The 18,145-nt window shown below is 40.4% G+C and overlaps 2 protein-coding genes across 2 annotated transcripts in view; both read left to right on the top strand.

Annotated features, from left to right (window-relative positions):
• The first annotated feature begins 4,004 nt into the window (after positions 1 to 4,004).
• LOC148048972 (interleukin-36 alpha-like) lies at positions 4,005 to 7,353 on the top strand. The gene is made up of 4 exons (XM_087703506.1): positions 4,005 to 4,074; positions 4,785 to 4,904; positions 6,335 to 6,468; positions 7,137 to 7,353. Exons 1-4 carry the CDS (start codon positions 4,005 to 4,007, stop codon positions 7,350 to 7,352), a joined length of 540 nt encoding a protein of 179 aa, XP_087559632.1. The 3' UTR covers position 7,353.
• A 6,601-nt stretch (positions 7,354 to 13,954) lies between these two features.
• The window catches only part of LOC148048971 (interleukin-36 alpha-like), a 4,681-nt gene continuing 490 nt past the window's right edge, over positions 13,955 to 18,145 (top strand). Inside the window, exons 1-3 of the mRNA XM_087703505.1 lie at positions 13,955 to 14,024; positions 14,736 to 14,855; positions 16,262 to 16,395. Coding sequence (XP_087559631.1) covers positions 13,955 to 14,024; positions 14,736 to 14,855; positions 16,262 to 16,395 — 324 coding nt within the window. The remainder of the gene's footprint in view (positions 14,025 to 14,735; positions 14,856 to 16,261; positions 16,396 to 18,145) is intronic.

Below are 18,145 nucleotides of genomic sequence, written 5' to 3'. Positions count from 1 at the left end.
AGTTTAATGAGAGAACCAACCACAGATGCTGCAGTAGAAAATGAGAGGAAGGTTAATCTGCTCCATACACTTGTCAAATCCTGAAAAAGTTATTCGGTAGGACTCCCATTAACTTTTGGCTTGATGCACTCCTGATGAAAAAGTCTCCATCATCATCACTATCACTTTCATCATCATCATTATCAAATTACCTTCTAGTTATTCTTCCATTATAGTGTGATGAAATAGAGGCCATATCTACATTTTCACTTTGACCTATGATAGAGAGGGTGATAGTTTCCTGAGTGGAAGTGGCATCTTTTTCCTCCCATGCCCAGCCCATTGCAAATGCCTCCCATGCCAGTGTTTCCCAGCTCAAATTCAAAACAGATGCTTTCTGGCAAATTGTATAATGAGCATTATTTAGCTACTTCAGATATTGCAAATGGATCCTTAGGAAGCTAACTCAGTATCAAATATCATCCAGAATTAAATCAGAGTTCAAGACATAACTTTCATCAAAGTTCCAATTTAATAAGACAGACATGTTGGCACATCTGTGGAAACCCGAATCTGAAGGCTTCTTGGGTTTCCACTTAGTTGAAAGTTCATGAACTTGGCCCTACACCCACAAGTCCATCACATGGTCCAATCTTCCTCTGCCACGTTGGCATTTCCACCCATCTAGTTCCAGTCAGATGTAGAGGTGCAGAGACAAAGAGTGACCTTGATTTCTAGAAAGGATTTTTTTTATTCTGAAAACAAACACATTCTATTCCCACGCCCTCCCAATTCCCCAAAGATCCTAAAAGGAATATGATTGCAGGCCCGCCACTCAGTTTAATAAGAGAACCAACCACAGATGCTGCAGTACAAAGTGAGAGGAAGGTTAATCAGCTTCCAGGCTGTTGGTTTTGGGCAATGTACCCCCCTCTAGGATCAAATATTATAATTCTCCAAGAGCCAAAGAGCCCCTAATTCAAAGCCACTCCATATTGCTAGGGTTCAGTTTTAGACTAATGCTCCCCTCCATAATACCTGAATAGCCTCCAGGAACAGGGAAAAGGCAAAACAAAGCATTGCTTAATTCATCAAGGGCAGAGATGTACAGCTGAGTATCATCAACCTACTGATGATATCTGATTCCATGGTGACATAGGACCTCCCACAATACTTTCATGTAGGTGTTAAACAATAGCAGAGAAAGAAGTGAAAACCAAGGATTACACCGCTCCCTCCTGATCAGAGGAAGAAATGAACCAGCTGAACAAAGTGCCCTCCACTTCCAATCCCTGCAGCCATTCCAGAGGATGGTATAATCAATAGTATCAAAAGTCACTGGGAAATCAAGTAGAGTGAGATTGAATGCACTACCCTCCCATCTCATTTCCATCCTATCACTGCCATTAGGATTTTTCCTCACTTCATCATCTTCTGGTCTGATTCCCAAGTGGCATCAAGAGATCCTTGTAATCTCCCACTATTAGAGATGCGTTTGTGTGAAACAAGGAGAAAACAAACCAGCCTTTGGAGAAAAGAAAGGTGCGGTTTGTCTATCTGGTTAGGTTGCATTCCACCCACTTTCTCTTCTGCAAAGTGAGAAGCAGGATCTGGGGAGGAGAAGGAAGAGAGTGTGGTTGACTAACACTCTGAAAGACACATGACATCAATGGCTGCAATGCCAGGAAAAAAAAATGGGCGTCTCCAATTTTGACCTCGATTTGCATGTCCTGGTTGCTTTCAACATCTAATTGCTAGATTGTCAGTGGAAGCATGAAAGGAGGGCAAGAATTTCCCACAGTAGGTGCAGCATTTCCTATAAGTATCATGAACCTTTAGCTTGGAAAAAAATCTGTGACAATTTCTAGGCTGATGCTCGAACAGATATGAAGGATCTATTTCCTATTTGTATGGGAGATATTAGCCGTTAAGGAGAATCAAGAGGAATAGCATCTCCTGGTGGCAACATTTTATGGCTCTTTGATCAGAAAGATATATTTCACTTGGTTGATAGTTTAACTTCTCTTTGATCAATAAAATTTCATTTGAGAGAAAAAGCCTCATTTCTAATTCAACACCAATTTCTTTAAATTCTTGCATTGACAGGTTTTGCTCCAGTATACTTGAAGTGTTTGATTTATGGAAGCAAAAAGCACTCAGGAAAAATGAGTGGTTTGCTAGTAACTGAAGGGAAGGGGAAAATTTAGGAACATTTATGAACAAGAAAGTTAAGATGAAGATCTCATGCACCATGAAGAGGATCTGCATGACACAAACTAAATTCAAGAAAACAAATCTCGGGCCAATAAACACAAAGTCAGTGAATTAAGGAATACAGTTGGAAGACTTCTATCTATTTGTGTCCATTTTATTTTAGGTAATATCATGTCCGGTTCATGTGGAACTTGCAATGCCCCATGTTTAAAGCCCTTTATTTCATGTGTTAAGGAGAAATTTAACCTTTCCCCACAAATCACTCCTAAATATGGAAATATGAATTACAGTTTGAAATGCATTGCAGCAGACCCTGAGTTGTTTGCTCAACTCTTGTGAGTAATTTGAGCAGGACAGATGTGATGCCATGCATTAGATGAAGCAAGGTCAGGGTGTTAACCTTGATTAGGAGGCATCAGATGTTGGGGCTAAGCAAGACTGCAGAGACAGGAAATTTTGGATAGCGGATGTAGTGATAGATGATCTCTTACAGTAGTCATGAGGGTAATTCCTAAATCAACCATGGGCCCATCAGGCAACACCCTCTGATAGATATAAAATCTTATGTCAGTTCCAGAGAGGATCAAACAGAAGGAATTTCCAGCCCAGGAAGGACATTTCCACAGGTATTGTCAACTGATTTATTGGGTTAGACTATCTGTTCCTAGGACCTGCTCCTAGTTGCATAGAGACAAGGACTTTTTATTTTCTGTCTAAGAGTCATTGATCTTTTGGTACATTGGGACTAGATGATAACAGCTAGATCTCCTTTTAAGAAAATTACTTTGGAGAAGCCCTGGTATTTTACTGGTTTAATCATATTTAGCTTCTTTTCTATGTAGCACTTTTTAAATACATCTGTACGGCTTCTTTATATTTGTTCTGATTCTTCCTTTCTTACATTTCAATAGTTAATTTTTAAAATTAAAGCAGGGATGCAACTTACTAAAACCATGAATGAAGGTGAATATACTGTACAGGTCCCAAGATAATGTTGCAGCACCCAATCTGGGTCGGTCAATGGGACTAGAGGTTTTCCAAGTCATGCTTGGAAGACGAAAACTCTGGTCTTGGTGACCAACCCAGATTGGATCCTTATTAAAACCATCCCTGGTAAGTTTGAAGAAAAAGAGAATAACTTAAAAAAAATCGCAAGAGATTTATAGTAAGTCAACACACACTGTCTTCTTGAAATCATAAGAAAAATTAAAAACTTCATGACTCCAAATAATAATCAAAGAGCTTGAATTTTGAAATGTATTAGACTGGTGCTGGTCTCAAGTCTCTTGCCACCAAGCAATATTCAAAGAATTTTGAATATTTCTATTCTGGAATGGCAGGATTCAAAATGTCTTAATAAATCCTCATTCACTACTCTCAAAAGATTTGCTGTAATAAACCTAGTTTGGATGGTTGTGATGGTTTTATTTGGTTTTGGTTTTGTCCTTTCAGAAGAGGGGAAATTGTAGCCCTAGATAATTTGGAATTTTGAGGAAAATGTAGGTGCTTTACAGCAGGCTTGGAATACCATAAGGAAGCTATACATTTCTCGTGAATTCTTATATATTTCTATCTTGAACACTGATAGCAACCTTCTGTTCCCTAATCAGTGGAATGACTTGTCTCCAGAAGTTATGGACCTCCAACGCTGGATACATTACATTGTATTTGAGAAAACCAACCAACCAACCAACATTGTTCAGAAGATGTTTGATATTTTCCATCTTTTGTTTGCCAGGAATTCTAAGTTTTAACTATTCCCGTCTTCTGAAGAACCTAGAGACACTTGAAAAAGTAGAAAGGTTGGAGAGATGGCAAGTAAGCCTCATAAGAAGTCTTGGGATGAAGAAACGGCAGATTTATTTCATGATTCTAAATCAGGTGAGAAAAATGTAGTTCTCTTTATTTTCTCTTTAGGAAACATTGCCCAATCATGCATATGTCCTTAAGGGATGCAATGGATGGATGCAATGGATGAAACCAATCAAGTATAGAACCAACTTAGAACTAAAGGGAAATTTGTTGTTAGTGAGAACTATAAACAGTGGAATGGCTTGCTTCCAGAAGTTGTGAGTGCTCCAACACTGGAGTTTTTAAAGAAGTGATTGGACTATCTTTTTCTGAAATGGTATAGGGTTCCCTGCCTGAGTAGGGTGTTGGACTAGAAGACCTCCAAGGTCTCTTCCAACTCTGTTATTCATTTAATTAAAAGTCCTATGACATTTTTCTAATCATATTTTAGGGCCTTTTCCTACTCTATAGCTAGAACAATCCAGACACCTTCCCCTTATAACTCCATGCTGTCTCTTCCCAGATCTCTTAGTATCTTCTCAGTTGCTTTACATTGCATAAGGCTATATCCAATGATTCTCCTGTGCCTCTTGGTGTGATATCCACCAAGACCAAACAGCTTTTGATAGACACTTGTTTAGTAGACTTGTGCAAATCATTTGCAAAAAGAGCAAATCATTTGTAATTCATTTTTCATGTATCTTTCTAACATTCTTGGATTGTTCCTTCTTAGAATGTTCCTTTTATCTGCGTATATAATATGTGTTTGATGCATATCTCTATTGTTTCCTCAAATCCAGAACAGGTACCCCTCAGCGAAAGCAATCCCCGATTGTATAAATTTTGGGATATTAATCAGAAATACTTATTTTTGGTGGAGAACACATTAGTGGCAGATGTGAAAACTTCTAATTCACCAGGTACAAATTAAGCTTCTTGTTTTGTGCTTGAAAATTGCAGCTCTTCTCTTGGTCAAAATTATTGATGGGACACCTTGAATGGTGAAAAGCTGATGACGGATGTAACAATAGCTATAACACTTAGACTTAGCGTATTTTTCAGAGTATAAGACACTCCGAAGTATAAGACGCACCTAGCTTTTTGGGAGGAAAACAAGGGGAAAAAATCTGCCTCTGCCTCCCAGCAATTTGCCTCCTTGCAACAAACAGCAAACAGTACAGACAATATACACAGATTGTGGTGTATTTCTGTTCATGTGTGCCTGACCCATAGAAATAGCAAAGAATTGGAGAAATGTACATTATGGCAGTATATTAATGCCAGAAAGTTTTCTTAAATATAGTCACACTAACTCCTCCTAATTATTTAAATAGATCTACTCCAAACATGACTAAGTCAGGGTCTAATTAGACAACAGGACACTGTTACATTTCTGACTATACTTGTACAGAAGCTGTTAAAATTGATGTTGCTTTCTGGAAGTATATATTATTCTCTGCTATTTAAAAGAAGATACAGCAGCACTGGGCCTCTTTAGATCAATCATTTATTTTAAAAAGCTTCTTCATTTTGTTAAATTGACTAGAACAATAATAAAACAGTCTTTAAAAAATAAGTCTAATAATTTGAACATTCTGTAGGCATTTGCAGCAAACAGCCTGATTAGCACATGAAAAAACTGCCTCCCAGCAATTTGCCTCCTAGTAACTTTCACTTTCAATTTCAGCATGGGCCTCCAAATCATCAGCTGTTTCAGGTTGCAGTGATTGCCATAGCCTATTGCCACCCCAGCAAGCCCCATTTTTCCCTTTGCTGCAAGGAGGTACATTTCTGGGAGGCAGAGGCCAAAGGGTGGGGGCTGACGGTTGGGTGAGGTTACATTCAGTGTATAAGACGCACCCAAATTTTCACCCTCTTTTAGGGAGGAAAAGATGTGTCTTATACTCTGAAAAATACAGTATATACCACTTTACAGTGCTTTACACCCTTTTCAAAGCAGTTTACATAATCAGGATATTGCCCCCAACAATTTGGGTTCTCATTTTACGAACAGGGGAAGGATGGAAAGTGAAGTCAACCTTGAGCCAGTCAGTATTGAAATCCTGGACTGAGCAGTGAGTCAGCATTCTAACCAGCGTACCACCATATACCAGGACTTACTGTTATGGTGTAGGACTAGGCAATTGGCCACATAGAAAAAGAAAATAAATAATAATAATAAACAATTATCCTCTTAAATTCCCCCCCCCAGGAGCCTTTTGTTTTTGTAAATCATGTCCTTAATCAGATACCTGTGATTCCTCATCCCAAACATCTCCTTCAAAAGAAAAAACCCTCTTTTTCATTCTTAACTCCTTGTTCTTGTTTCTTGTTTTTTATTCTTCTCCAGAGCAGTTAATGGCCGTGCTTCCAAATATTTCTCTAGATTCAGCACAAAAACCCATATTTATGGGCCCTGAAAAGAAGAAGAGCTGCCTGTCTTGTGTGAAGTCTGGGACTGGCCAATATCAGATAGAGTTGAAAGTGAGTGCTTGACTTGCATTACAAACATATTTTTCTTTCTCTAAGGAAATGGTCCTTTTTTATTTGTCCCTTTATTCTCAGTGATATACTCTGAACTATCATTGTATATTAGGAAGACTTCTAGAAGCTTTAGATGATGGAATGCAATAACAAAGATGGGGCCATAATTTACCTGGTAATGATCCCCTTCCATTGGCTCACTTACTGATTGATTGTATTTTACATATTTCTTGATATATGGTTTCTTTTGACAAGATTGGTGAAAGGGCTTCTCATTTTTGAGAAAGGTATGGGAATTACATTTTTGAGAATGTAACTTTGTGGGGGTCCTTGGTTCTTTCTGAGCTTGTTTGTTTTCTAGTAGACATTTCATTACCCTAGATAAGCACTGATGAAGTGACCTAGTTTGGGCAATGAAACATCTGCAAGAAAGCAAGCAAGCTCACAGAGCACCAAGGACCCCTCATGGATAGAATCTCTTTCTGGACACTTAGACATTCAATAAAGTTTAATGGTTGACTTGTGTTAATTTAGAAATAAAAACGGAAAACATGAATTTCATGTCGATAGACTGTAAAAATCTTCTCGGGGCTGCTAACGATCCTTTATGCAACCTGCAACCAGGTTGACCGGTTCTTACATAACTTCTTTCTCCCTTTTTTCCGTAGGAGAAAGATATTAAGGAACTTTATGGAGATCCCAAAAATGCCAAAGCTTTCACTTTTTATAGTAAGGAGGAAGGCAACGGTGATAAATGCACTTTTGAATCTGCAGAGTTCCCAGGTTGGTTCATCAGCACTTCTTCAGAAGCCAAAAAGCCTATTGGTCTGAGTCAAAAAGGAGGAACTCAGAACATCCTGTTTCACTTTAAAAGAAAATCATGAGTCAGAAACACTGTTCTGCATCTATGTGTCTAATAGACCTTGTGCATACAAATTGGAATGGAGCCAGAATGTATGATTAGGCCAATGAGTAGAGTTAGATAGTAGCCTTCAAAAAACTTTGGAAGAATTGTCTCATATTCTGGGGAAGGTGAAATACATCTTATGGATAAAATGGACTTGGTTGCATGGTCTTTATTTCTATAGAACTCTTGTCAAATCCTGAAAAAGTTATTCAGTAGGACTCCCATTAACTTTTGGCTTGATGCACTCCTGACGAAAAAGTCTCCATCGTCATCACTATCACTTTCGTCATCATTATTATCAAATGACCTTCTAGTTATTCTTCCATTATAGTGTGATGAAATAGAGGGCATATCTACACTTTCACTTTGACCTATGACAGAGAGGGTGATAGTTTCCTGAGTGCAGAATGCATGGCATCTTTTTCCTCCCATGCCCAGCCCATTGCAAATGCCTCCCATGCCAGTGTTTCCCAGCTCAAATTCAAAACTGATGCTTTCTGGGCTGAACTGCCTTGGTCTTTATGGGCAGATGGTCTCTTGCCTGGCAGCAGCCACAATCTCTGATTGATAGCAAGGTCCACACACTCTCTCTCTATATTGGAGGGTTCCTGTCCTGTGCAGCCATTTCATCTGCTACGGTCTCTGCTGGGTGGCAGCTGCTATTTTTTGCTACAGCAATTTTGCAGTTGATCCACTTATGGCCTGTTAAATTAATGACCGTTTCTGATGACGTATCCCTTTCCGTTTCTGTCCAAGATGGGTAAAGCATGCTCCCTATCCATCCATCCATCCATCCATCCATCCATCCATCCATCCATCCATCCATCCATATATATCATCTATCTATCTATCTATCTATCTATCTATCTATCTATCTATCTATCTATCTATCTATCTATCTATCTATCTATCTATCTATCTATCCATCTCTACCTACCTACCTACCTACCTACCTACCTACCTACCTACATACATACATACATACATACATACATACATACTCTATCTAGCTATCATCCATCCATCCATCCATCCAGCCAGCCAGCCAGCCATCCGTATCTATCTATCTATCTATCTATCTATCTATCTATCTATCTATCTATCTATCTATCTATCTATCTATCTATCTATCCATCCATCCATCCATCCATCCATCCATCCATCCATCCATCCATCCATCCATCCATCCATCCATCCATCCATCCATCCATCCATCCATCTATCTATCTATCTATCTATCTATCTATCTATCTATGATCAATTGCAAGGTAGAGACATGGCTACTTTATAAAAGCTGAGCTATTAATTTTCCCTGCTATAGACTTTCCCTGGACTCACAGAGGATTTCCTAGTCCTTTGATTATTATAGCATCAGAACAATGGGGCGGTGGGTGCGGTGGGGAGAGAAAGGATCAATGTCAAAGGAGAAGATGACAGTGGAAAAGAGACAAAACTCCCCAAGCCTTCCTAAAATAGATGAATAAAAATCACTACAGTATCCCCTATGTTTGATACAAGAAAATATATTTTACACATTACACATATCGGAAGCTCCTCTGTTGCTGTTATTTTAAACACAGACTTCATTCAAACCATGGAAGCAGAAGAGCACCATCTCAGGCCCTTGAGGGGTGTGGCACAACAACTTCAGTGCAAATCCAGGCAAACCTCCAAAAGGGTTTTGCAAATTGCAATACAATGGAGAAATTAGGAAACAGATAGCTGGAAAGTGCCATACTTCCTTCCTCATAATCGGAATTGTAAACAGTTAATCCAAGGAATAAGAATCAAAGAGATTCGGTGTTGAGTATTTATTATGAACGAATGTTACATAAGAATTCCGGCAAGCACCCTAGTTTCAGATGAGACACTTATACATCTCACAGACCTATAAGGAGAAAATGTAGGTCAGCCATACTCTTTCCAATTTCCATATTTGATGAGTTCCCCATTTATTCCCTCATTCAAATCATTGATGAAGATGTTGAAGAGTACTGGGCCCAAAACAGAGCCTTGGGGTACCCCACTACATACTTCCCTCCATGAAGATGCAGTTCCACTGAGGGCTACACGTTGAGTGTGGTTGGTCAGCCAGTTACGAATCTGTCTGGTGATGATGCTTACTCACAGATGTCTTCAACATTCATTTTATTGTAGTTTCGTGTTTCGTGTTTGTAGTTTCGTGTTTGTGTTTCATGTTTGTGTGGGGATCCCTAAGAAACACAAGAGGTGTGATTGCCAAACTCTTGTCACATCATAACACTTGACATCATTTTGAGCTGTTGCTGTTATTTTTTGATGTGATGTGGAAAGAAAATAAGCGGCAGGAAACCAACCAATGACAAAACTCTATGAAAATGTGTCTTAATTAAGACTTCCTCAGCTGCTACAAAACGTAGCATCTTCTGAGGAGATGACAGGAAATGAATCTTCAGACCAAGGCAGTGACATCTCCAGAGGTACTGTTTTCTGATGTATCTTTGTTGACTGGTTGCGACAAATTATTTTCTTCCAGGGCCAGATTACTGAGATGACATCTGGGTTTGTCCTATGTGTAGTTGATTTCTTCCTGGTGGTATAGGGAGCATTAAGAAAGCCATTTACATCTGTGGCTTTGTTCTCCAAGCTGAAGAATCGATAATCTCACCAGAAAAGAAACAGGTAGGTTTTTATCCCTGAAGGGATCTAATTTATTTTAAAATAAATTCCCTTCCCCATTCCCTGAAGGCTGGTGTGAACTTCTTGGAAGAGAAAAATGTTCAAGAAACTATATAGTATTCCCTTCCATGTATTTCTTTTTTAAAAAATCAAGGTTCCCCCCCTTTCATCATGGAATAGCACAGGGGTGTCAAACTCGCATTGTCATGGCGTCATCACCTGATGTGTCAGGATTTCCCCCCCTTCACTAAACTGGATGTGGTTGTGGCCAGTGGGTGTTGCCTCTGGCCCATAGTCCATGAGGTTGACACCAATGCAATAGTACTTCAGGATTCAGAATTTGATTCAAGAAATTGAATTTTTTTTAAAAAAATGTGTGGATCCTAAATTAAATGTATTAATTAAAATATACTGTATGCTTCGATTTTAATTTTAATTTCATATTAGGATGTCTTTCAAAATACCTTTCCTTCTCTTTCCAACTTGTCTTTGAAGTGTGATCTGCCTGGGTCCTTTTTCACCTGTCCTTATAGCAAGAGATAGCTAAGCAGCAGAAATAGGGACAGTAGGAATAATTGCACTTGCTGTTGAATGACTAATTCACGGTGGGTTCCTGCCAGTTCTAACCTCTTCTATAGAAGAAGTTTCACAAATCTACAGTGCCGTTTAGAACGGGTTCCAGCTCCCTCCTCCCGCCCGTCCACACATCATCAAGATGAAGAGCGAGAGGAAGAATTCTGGGAGTTGAAGTCCACAAGTCTTAAAGCTGTCAAGTTTGAACACCCCTGGGGGGGGGTTCTAAAGGGTTAGGGGTTCAAGGGTCTTGTAACTTGACAGCTTTAAGACTTGTGTGCTTCAAATTCCAGAGTTTCTGAGCCAACATTTTGGTTGCTAAGCAAGAGCATTGTTAAGTGAGTTTCACCACATTTTACAAGTTGACCACGCCCACCCAACCACATGACTGCCAAGCCACTCCCACTCAGTCACATGGTTGGCAAGCCACTCCCACAAAACAGGCCACATCTACAGAAGAGGTTCTAAAAAAATTTGAAACCCACCACTGGACTTGCCACTCATACCGAATGGAAAAATGTTTTGATCTCTTTTGCTGGAAAATACTTCTGGTCAATCGGCTTTTAAAATTGCAGACTACACCCATTGTGGTAGCATTTGATCAAATGATAAGAGGAAGACTTATAAGTAAACAAATTGGGTGGGAGAACTTTGACAAGTGGATATTTTTCTATAATGTCTCTGCAGCCATTTCCACATTTTGAGTGAAGATGGCCTATAATGGAAAGGAACTTCTTCATTTCACCTTGTCAGAGGCACAAAACTCTTCATGATTAAAACTCCCAAAGCATGTAAGTGAGCTTCAGCAAATGTTGCTGACTCCTAGAGAAAAGTGATGGTATCACCTCAGAGGTTTAGAATTTACCATGTTGACTATTTCTTTGGGTGGATATCAGTGGTGGGATTCAAATAATTTAACAACCGGTTCTCTGCCCCAATGACTATCTGGGTAGGTGGGGCTCAGGGGTCATGTGACTAGGTGGACTTGGCCAACTCAAGGTCACTCAGGTCGATGGACGCTTCGCCTTAGCTGTTACAATGTAATAAGGGTTAACCAGAGAGGCAGTTTCTGTAAGCAGGGCAATAAAGATGAGGCTAGAAGCAACACCAGAGTGCTTCCTTCCTGCCTTCCTTACAGGATTAGCCCTTTAAAGTGGAAAAAAAACAAAAGGAGTTTCTTCCAACAACCGGTTCTCTGAACTACTTAGAAAGTTACCAACCGGTTCTCCCGAATAGGTGCGAACTGGCTGAATTCCACCACTGATGTGTATGCATGTGTGTGTATGAAAGGAAGAGCAAAAGGAAGAAGAAAGGAAAGAGGAAGTTACAATAATAACATATACAGGTAGTCCCACTGGTGGATATTCAAGCTCACCAGTCCTTAGCAACAAATACATTCTGGAGAAAAAAAAGACAATGTAAAAAGCCAATCAAAAAGTCTAAAGGAGAAAAGCCAGAACATGAAGGGTTTTTTTAAAATCATATTTTGGGCAAAAATCCAAAGAGCATTCTGTGCTACTTTTCATCACTTCTTTATCTCCTACAGTACATCTACATCTCTAACGAAACTTGGGCTTGTAGTTCACCGCTTGTCTAACACAAACTTGCATTTATGGTAACTTGCCTGAACTTTGCTGGATGAAATTATTTCTCTGCAGGTTCTTCAATTTGTTGTTTGTGGACAAAATTCAGTTCATTTTACCAGTGCAATTCGTTTTCTTGCTGTCTAGTAAATGCAAAATAAAGTTTATTTGGCTTTTTACTTTTGCTGGCCATTCTGCCAGAAAAGGGAAGTGAAGGATAGGAGATTTTGAAATACCTGCAACTTGTGTTGTTTGGTTTGCAGCAGCGAAAATGTTTAAAGAATAGGTTTTTAAAAAAAAGTTATAGGCCAAAAAGTGACTTAAATTGACATTAGTCTCACTAATGACATTAGATTGGCTGAGTGTACCTCTAAGTTTAATGGTAAAATATATGCTGGTGTTGTGGCCCAGCAGGAGCCGTTGAAGCTGCCACCAGACTCCAACAGCAAGGGGCCCTGGACAGGGTTCTGACTCCGAGCAGGGCGCAGAGAGGCTGGTTGGCCACCAGGAGGCGCCTGAGCCTTGGACCAGTGGGGAGAAGACAAGGGAGTGTGATCAGGACAGTGGGGAGGAGCCAAGGGAGTTGTTCCTAGATGCCTGGCACCGGAGAGCTAATAGGCGTAAAGAACAGTTATGCAGTTACAGGAGGTAATTGCACTCAGCTGGTGGTAATTAGGCTCCTCTCCAGACTATAAAAGGAATGCCTGTGCACACGCCCCTTTTGCAGAAGTCAGTGCATTAACTAATGTTGGAGAACTGTGCTGTTAGCTTGCCAGGCTGGATTGCTGCCAAGGCTTATCTGTGCTGGTTTGCTGCCAAGGACCTATCTGTCGGTGAATAAATTCCGTAAAGTATCTTTGGCTCGGAGTGCTTTGGAGTGGGCCGAGCGGGGGGTCAGGGGGGTCAGAACATGCTGGTAAGTCAAGTTGGAAGTACCCATCAGCTGTCAGGGTTCCAATACCCATAGCAAACAAAACTCCAAGGCAGGTAGATTCCTCAAAGAATAAGTTTATTGGATATTTATTGGACAGGCTGGTGAAAATCAACTCTGAATATTCCCGTGGGTTTCACCTAATTAAAAGCAAAAGTTTTTCACTTTCCCAAAACAACCAGTCCTATGGCCCAATCAGGATACAGTCCAGTTGCTAGGTGACATCAGTGCAGGATGTCCTTGGATCCCAAAAGAAAATATTTTGTTTTAACTATACTTCCCCAACTATCTATTCCACCCACCCTGTCCCTCGGCTCCAGTGTGTCAACACTGAAGTCCCAAAATGGCTTCAGACAAGCCAGATTCAAGGTTGACATCAACTGCCTTACAAACACAAAACACACACACACACACACACACACACACACACAAACACACACTTCTTGTAATCTTCTGTTTCTGAATGTGAAAGCAACTGACTAAGATTTAAGAAATTGGAATAATTTGTAATTTTTTAAAAATGTAGGTCCTTTACAGCAGGCTTGGAATACCATAAGGAAGCTATACATTTCTCATGAATTCTTATATATTTCTATCTTGAACACTGATAGCAACCTTCTGTTCCCTAATCAGTGGAATGACTTGTCTCCAGAAGTTATGGATCTCCAACGCTGGATACATTACATTGTATTTGAGAAAACCAACCAACCAACCAACATTGTTCAGAAGATGTTTGATATTTTCCATCTTTTGTTTGCCAGGAATTCTAAGTTTTAACTATCCCCTTCTTCTGAAGAACCTAGAGACACTTGAAAAAGTAGAAAGGTTGGAGAGATGGCAAGTAAACCTCATAAGAAGTCTTGGGATGAAGAAACGGCAGATTTATTTCATGATTCTAAATCAGGTGAGAAAAATGTAGTTCTCTTTATCTTCTCTTTAGGAAACATTGCCCAATCATGCATATGTCCTTAAGGGATGCAATGGATGGATGCAATGGATGAAACCAATCAAGTATAGAACCAACTTAGAACTAAAGGGAAATTTGTTGTTAGTGAGAACTATAAACAGTGGAATGGCTTGCCTCCAGAAGTTGTGAGTGCTCCAACACTGGAGATTTTAAAGAAGTGATTGGACTACCTTTTTCTGAAATGGTATAGGGTTTCCTGCCTGAGTAGGGTGTTGGACTAGAAGACCTCCAAGGTCTCTTCCAACTCTGTTATTCATTTAATTAAAAGTCCTATGACATTTTTCTAATCCTATTTTAGGGCCTTTTCCTACTCTATAGCTAGAACAATCCAGACATCTTCCCCTTATAACTCCATGCTGTCTCTTCCCAGATCTCTTAGTATCTTCTCAGTTGCTTTACATTGCATAAGGCTATATCCAATGATTCTCCTGTGCCTCTTGGTGTGATATCCACCAAGACCAAACAGCTTTTGATAGACACTTGTTTAGTAGACTTGTGCAAATCATTTGCAAAAAGAGCAAATCATTTGTAATTCATTTTTCATGTATCTTTCTAACATTCTTGGATTGTTCCTTCTTTAGAATGTTCCTTTTATCTGCGTATATAATATATGTTTGATGCATATGTCTATCGTTTCCTCAAATCCAGAACAGGTACCCATCAGCGAAAGCAATCCCCGATTGTATAAATTTTGGGATCTTAATCAGAAATACTTATTTTTGGTGGAGAACACATTAGTGGCAGATGTGAAAACTTCTAATTCACCAGGTACAAATTAAGCTTCTTGTTTTGTGCTTGAAAATTGCAGCTCTTCTCTTGGTCAAAATTATTGATGGGAAGCCTTGAATGGTGAAAAGCTGATGACGGATGTAGCAATAGCAATGGCACTTAGACTTACCGTATTTTTCAGAGTATAAGACCCTCTGAAGTATAAGACACACCTAGCTTTTTGGGAGGAAAATAAGGGGAAAAAATCTGCCTCTGCTTCCCAGAAATTTGCCTCCTTGCAACAAGCAGCAAACAGTACAGACAATATACATAGTTTGTGGTATATTTTTGTACATGTGTACCTGACCCATAGAAATAGAAAAGAATTGGAGAAATGTACATTATGGCAGTATATTAATGCCAGAAAGTTTTCTTAAATATAGTCACACTAACTCCTCCTAATTATTTAAATAGATCTACTCCAAACATGACTAAGTCAGGGTCTAATTAGACAACAGGACACATTTCTGACTATACTTGTACAGAAGCTGTTAAAATTGATGTTGCTTTCTGGAAGTATATATTATTCTCTGCTATTTAAAAGAGGATACAGCAGCACTGGGCCTCTTTAGATCAATCATTTATTTTAGAAAGCTTCTTCATTTTGTTGACTAGAACAATAATAAAGCAGTCTTTAAAAAAATAAGTCTAATAATTTGAACATTCTGTAGACATTTGCAGCAAACAGCCTGATTAGCACATGAAAAAAAACAGCCTCCCAGCAAATTTCACTTTCAATTTCAGCATGGGCCTCCCGATCATCAGCTGTTTCAGGTTGCAGTGATTGCTATAGCCTATTGCCACCCCAGCAAGCCCCATTTTTCCCTTTGCTGCAAGGAGGTACATTTCTGGGAGGCAGAGGCCAAAGGGTGGGGGCTGACGGTTGGGTGAGGTTACATTCAGTGTATAAGACGCACCCAAATTTTCACCCTCTTTTAGGGGGGAAAAGATGTGTCTTATACTCTGAAAAATACAGTATATACCACTTTACAGTGCTTTACACCCTTTTCTAAGCAGTTTACATAATTAGGATATTGCCCCCAACAATTTGGATTCTCATTTTACCAACAGGGGAAGGATGGAAAGTTAAGTCAACCTTGAGCCAGTCAGTATTGAAATCCTGGACTGAGCAGTGAGTCAGCATTCTAACCAGCGTACCACCATATACCAGGACTTACTGTTATGGTCTAGGACTAGGCAATTGGCCACATAGAAAAAGAAAATAAATAATAATAATAAACAATTATCCTCTTAAATTTCCCCCCCAGGAGCCTTTTGTTTTTGTAAATAATGTCCTTAATCAGATACCTGTGATTCCTCATCCCAAACATCTCCTTCAAAAGAAAAAAAACGTCTTTTCATTCTTAACTCCTTGATCTTGTTTCTTGTTTTTTATTCTTCTCCAGAGCAGTTAATGGCCGTGCTTCCAAATATTTCTCTAGATTCAGCACAAAAACCCATATTTATGGCCCCTGAAAAGAAGAAGAGCTGCCTGTCTTGTGTGAAGTCTGGGACTGGCCAATATCAGATCGAGTTGAAAGTGAGTGATTGATTTGCATTACAAACATATTTTTCTTTCTCTAGGGAAATGGTCCTTTTTTATTTGTCCCTTTATTCTCAGTGATATACTCTGAACTATCATTGTATATTAGGAAGACTTCTAGAAGCTTTAGATGATGGAATGCAATAACAAAGATGGGGCCATAATTTACCTGGTAATGATCCCCTTCCATTGGCTCACTTACTGATTGATTGTATTTTACATATTTCCTGATATGTGGTTTCTTTTGACAAGATTGGTGAAAGGGCTTCTCATTTTTGAGAAAGGTATGGGAATTACATTTTTGAGAATGTAACTTTGTGGGGGTCCTTGGTGTTCTCTGAGCTTGTTTGTTTTCTAGTAGACATTTCATTACCCTAGATTAGCACTGGAGGCGCTGTTTTACAGTGGTTCTCCTCTTACCTCTCGGACAGGTCGCAGTCGGTGTTAGTCGGGGGGCAGAGATCGACCCCTAGGCCCCTAACGTATGGGGTGCCGCAGGGCTCGGTCCTGTCCCCCCTTCTTTTCAACATCTACATGAAACCGCTGGGTGAGATCATCTGACGGCACGGGATAAAATACCACCAGTATGTGGATGATACACAGTTGTATCTGTCCGCCCCGTGCCAACTCAATGAAGCGATGGATGTGATGAGCCAGGGTCTTGAGGCTGTTAAAGACTGGATGTGGGTTAACAAGCTTGTGCTCAATCCAGAAAAGACCGAGTGGCTGCTGTGTTTCCCTCTCGCGAATTGGCCAACTGTTCCATCTCTCAGGCTGGGGGGTCAAATTGTACACCCCTCAGACAGGGTTCGCAACTTGGGAGTCCTCCTGGACCCACAGCTGACTTTCGAACATCATTTGTCAGCTGTGACCAGGGGGGCATTTGCCCAGGTTCGCCTGGTGCACCAGTTGCGTCCCTACCTGAACTGGGAGGCCCTCACAACAGTCACTCGTGCCCTTGTGACCTCTAGGCTGGAATACTGCAATGTGCTCTACATGGGGCTGCCCTTGAAGAGCATTCGGCGACTTCAGCTGGTCCAGAACGCGGCCGCGCGAGCGATCGTGGATGCACCTCGTTTCACCCACGTAACACCCATCCTCCGCGAGCTGCACTGGCTGCCTGTTGATCTCCGGGTGCGATTCAAGGTGCTACTTATCACCTACAAAGCCCTTCATGGTAGTGGGCCTGGGTACTTGAGAGACCGCCTACTGCCAATTACCTCCACTAGACCGATACGATCACATAGATTAGGCCTCCTCCGAATTCCATCATCCAGCCAGTGTAGACTGGCAACTACCCGGAGGAGAGCCTTCTCGGTGGCTGCTCCGGCCCTCTGGAACGAACTCCCCGTGGAGATTCAGACCCTCACCACCCTCCAGTCCTTCCGCGCCGCCCTAAAGATCTGGCTGCCCGGCTGGCCTGGAGTTAAGATTCTAACCCCACTCGAATTGTGTGACTGTTGTGTTTTTAATTATGATGTATTGCCTTTATGTTAGAAATTGTTTGTCCTTCCCCCCCTTTTTTTTTTGAACTGTGAGCCGCCCTGTGTCCCCCCAGGGAAAAGGGCGGCATACAAATAAAGGGAAAATGAAAAAAAAAATGAAAAAATGATGAAGTGACCTAGTTTGGGCAATGAAACATCTGCAAGAAAGCAAGCAAGCTCACAGAGCACCAAGGACCCCTCATGGATAGAATCTCTTTCTGGACACTTAGACATTCAATAAAGTTTAATGGTTGACTTGTGTT

This window comes from Thamnophis sirtalis, unplaced genomic scaffold (assembly GCF_051295495.1).
Source record: "Thamnophis sirtalis isolate CommonGarterSnake01/CBP01778 unplaced genomic scaffold, rThaSir2_p1.2 scaffold_2, whole genome shotgun sequence".
Classification (NCBI taxonomy): domain Eukaryota; kingdom Metazoa; phylum Chordata; class Lepidosauria; order Squamata; family Natricidae; genus Thamnophis; species Thamnophis sirtalis.
Note: the sequence above shows the minus strand (reverse complement) of the source record. Positions and strands in the feature narration are given on the sequence as shown.

Bases quoted from the DNA above. Each gene is read 5' to 3' on its own strand.
- LOC148048972 (XM_087703506.1), top strand. From the start codon at position 4,005: ATGGCAAGTAAGCCTCATAAGAAGTCTTGGGATGAAGAAACGGCAGAT. The intron at 4,075-4,784 runs GTGAGAAAAATG...CCTCAAATCCAG, and splicing joins ATTTCATGATTCTAAATCAG to AACAGGTACCCCTCAGCGAA. The intron at 6,469-7,136 runs GTGAGTGCTTGA...TTTTTTCCGTAG, and splicing joins AATATCAGATAGAGTTGAAA to GAGAAAGATATTAAGGAACT.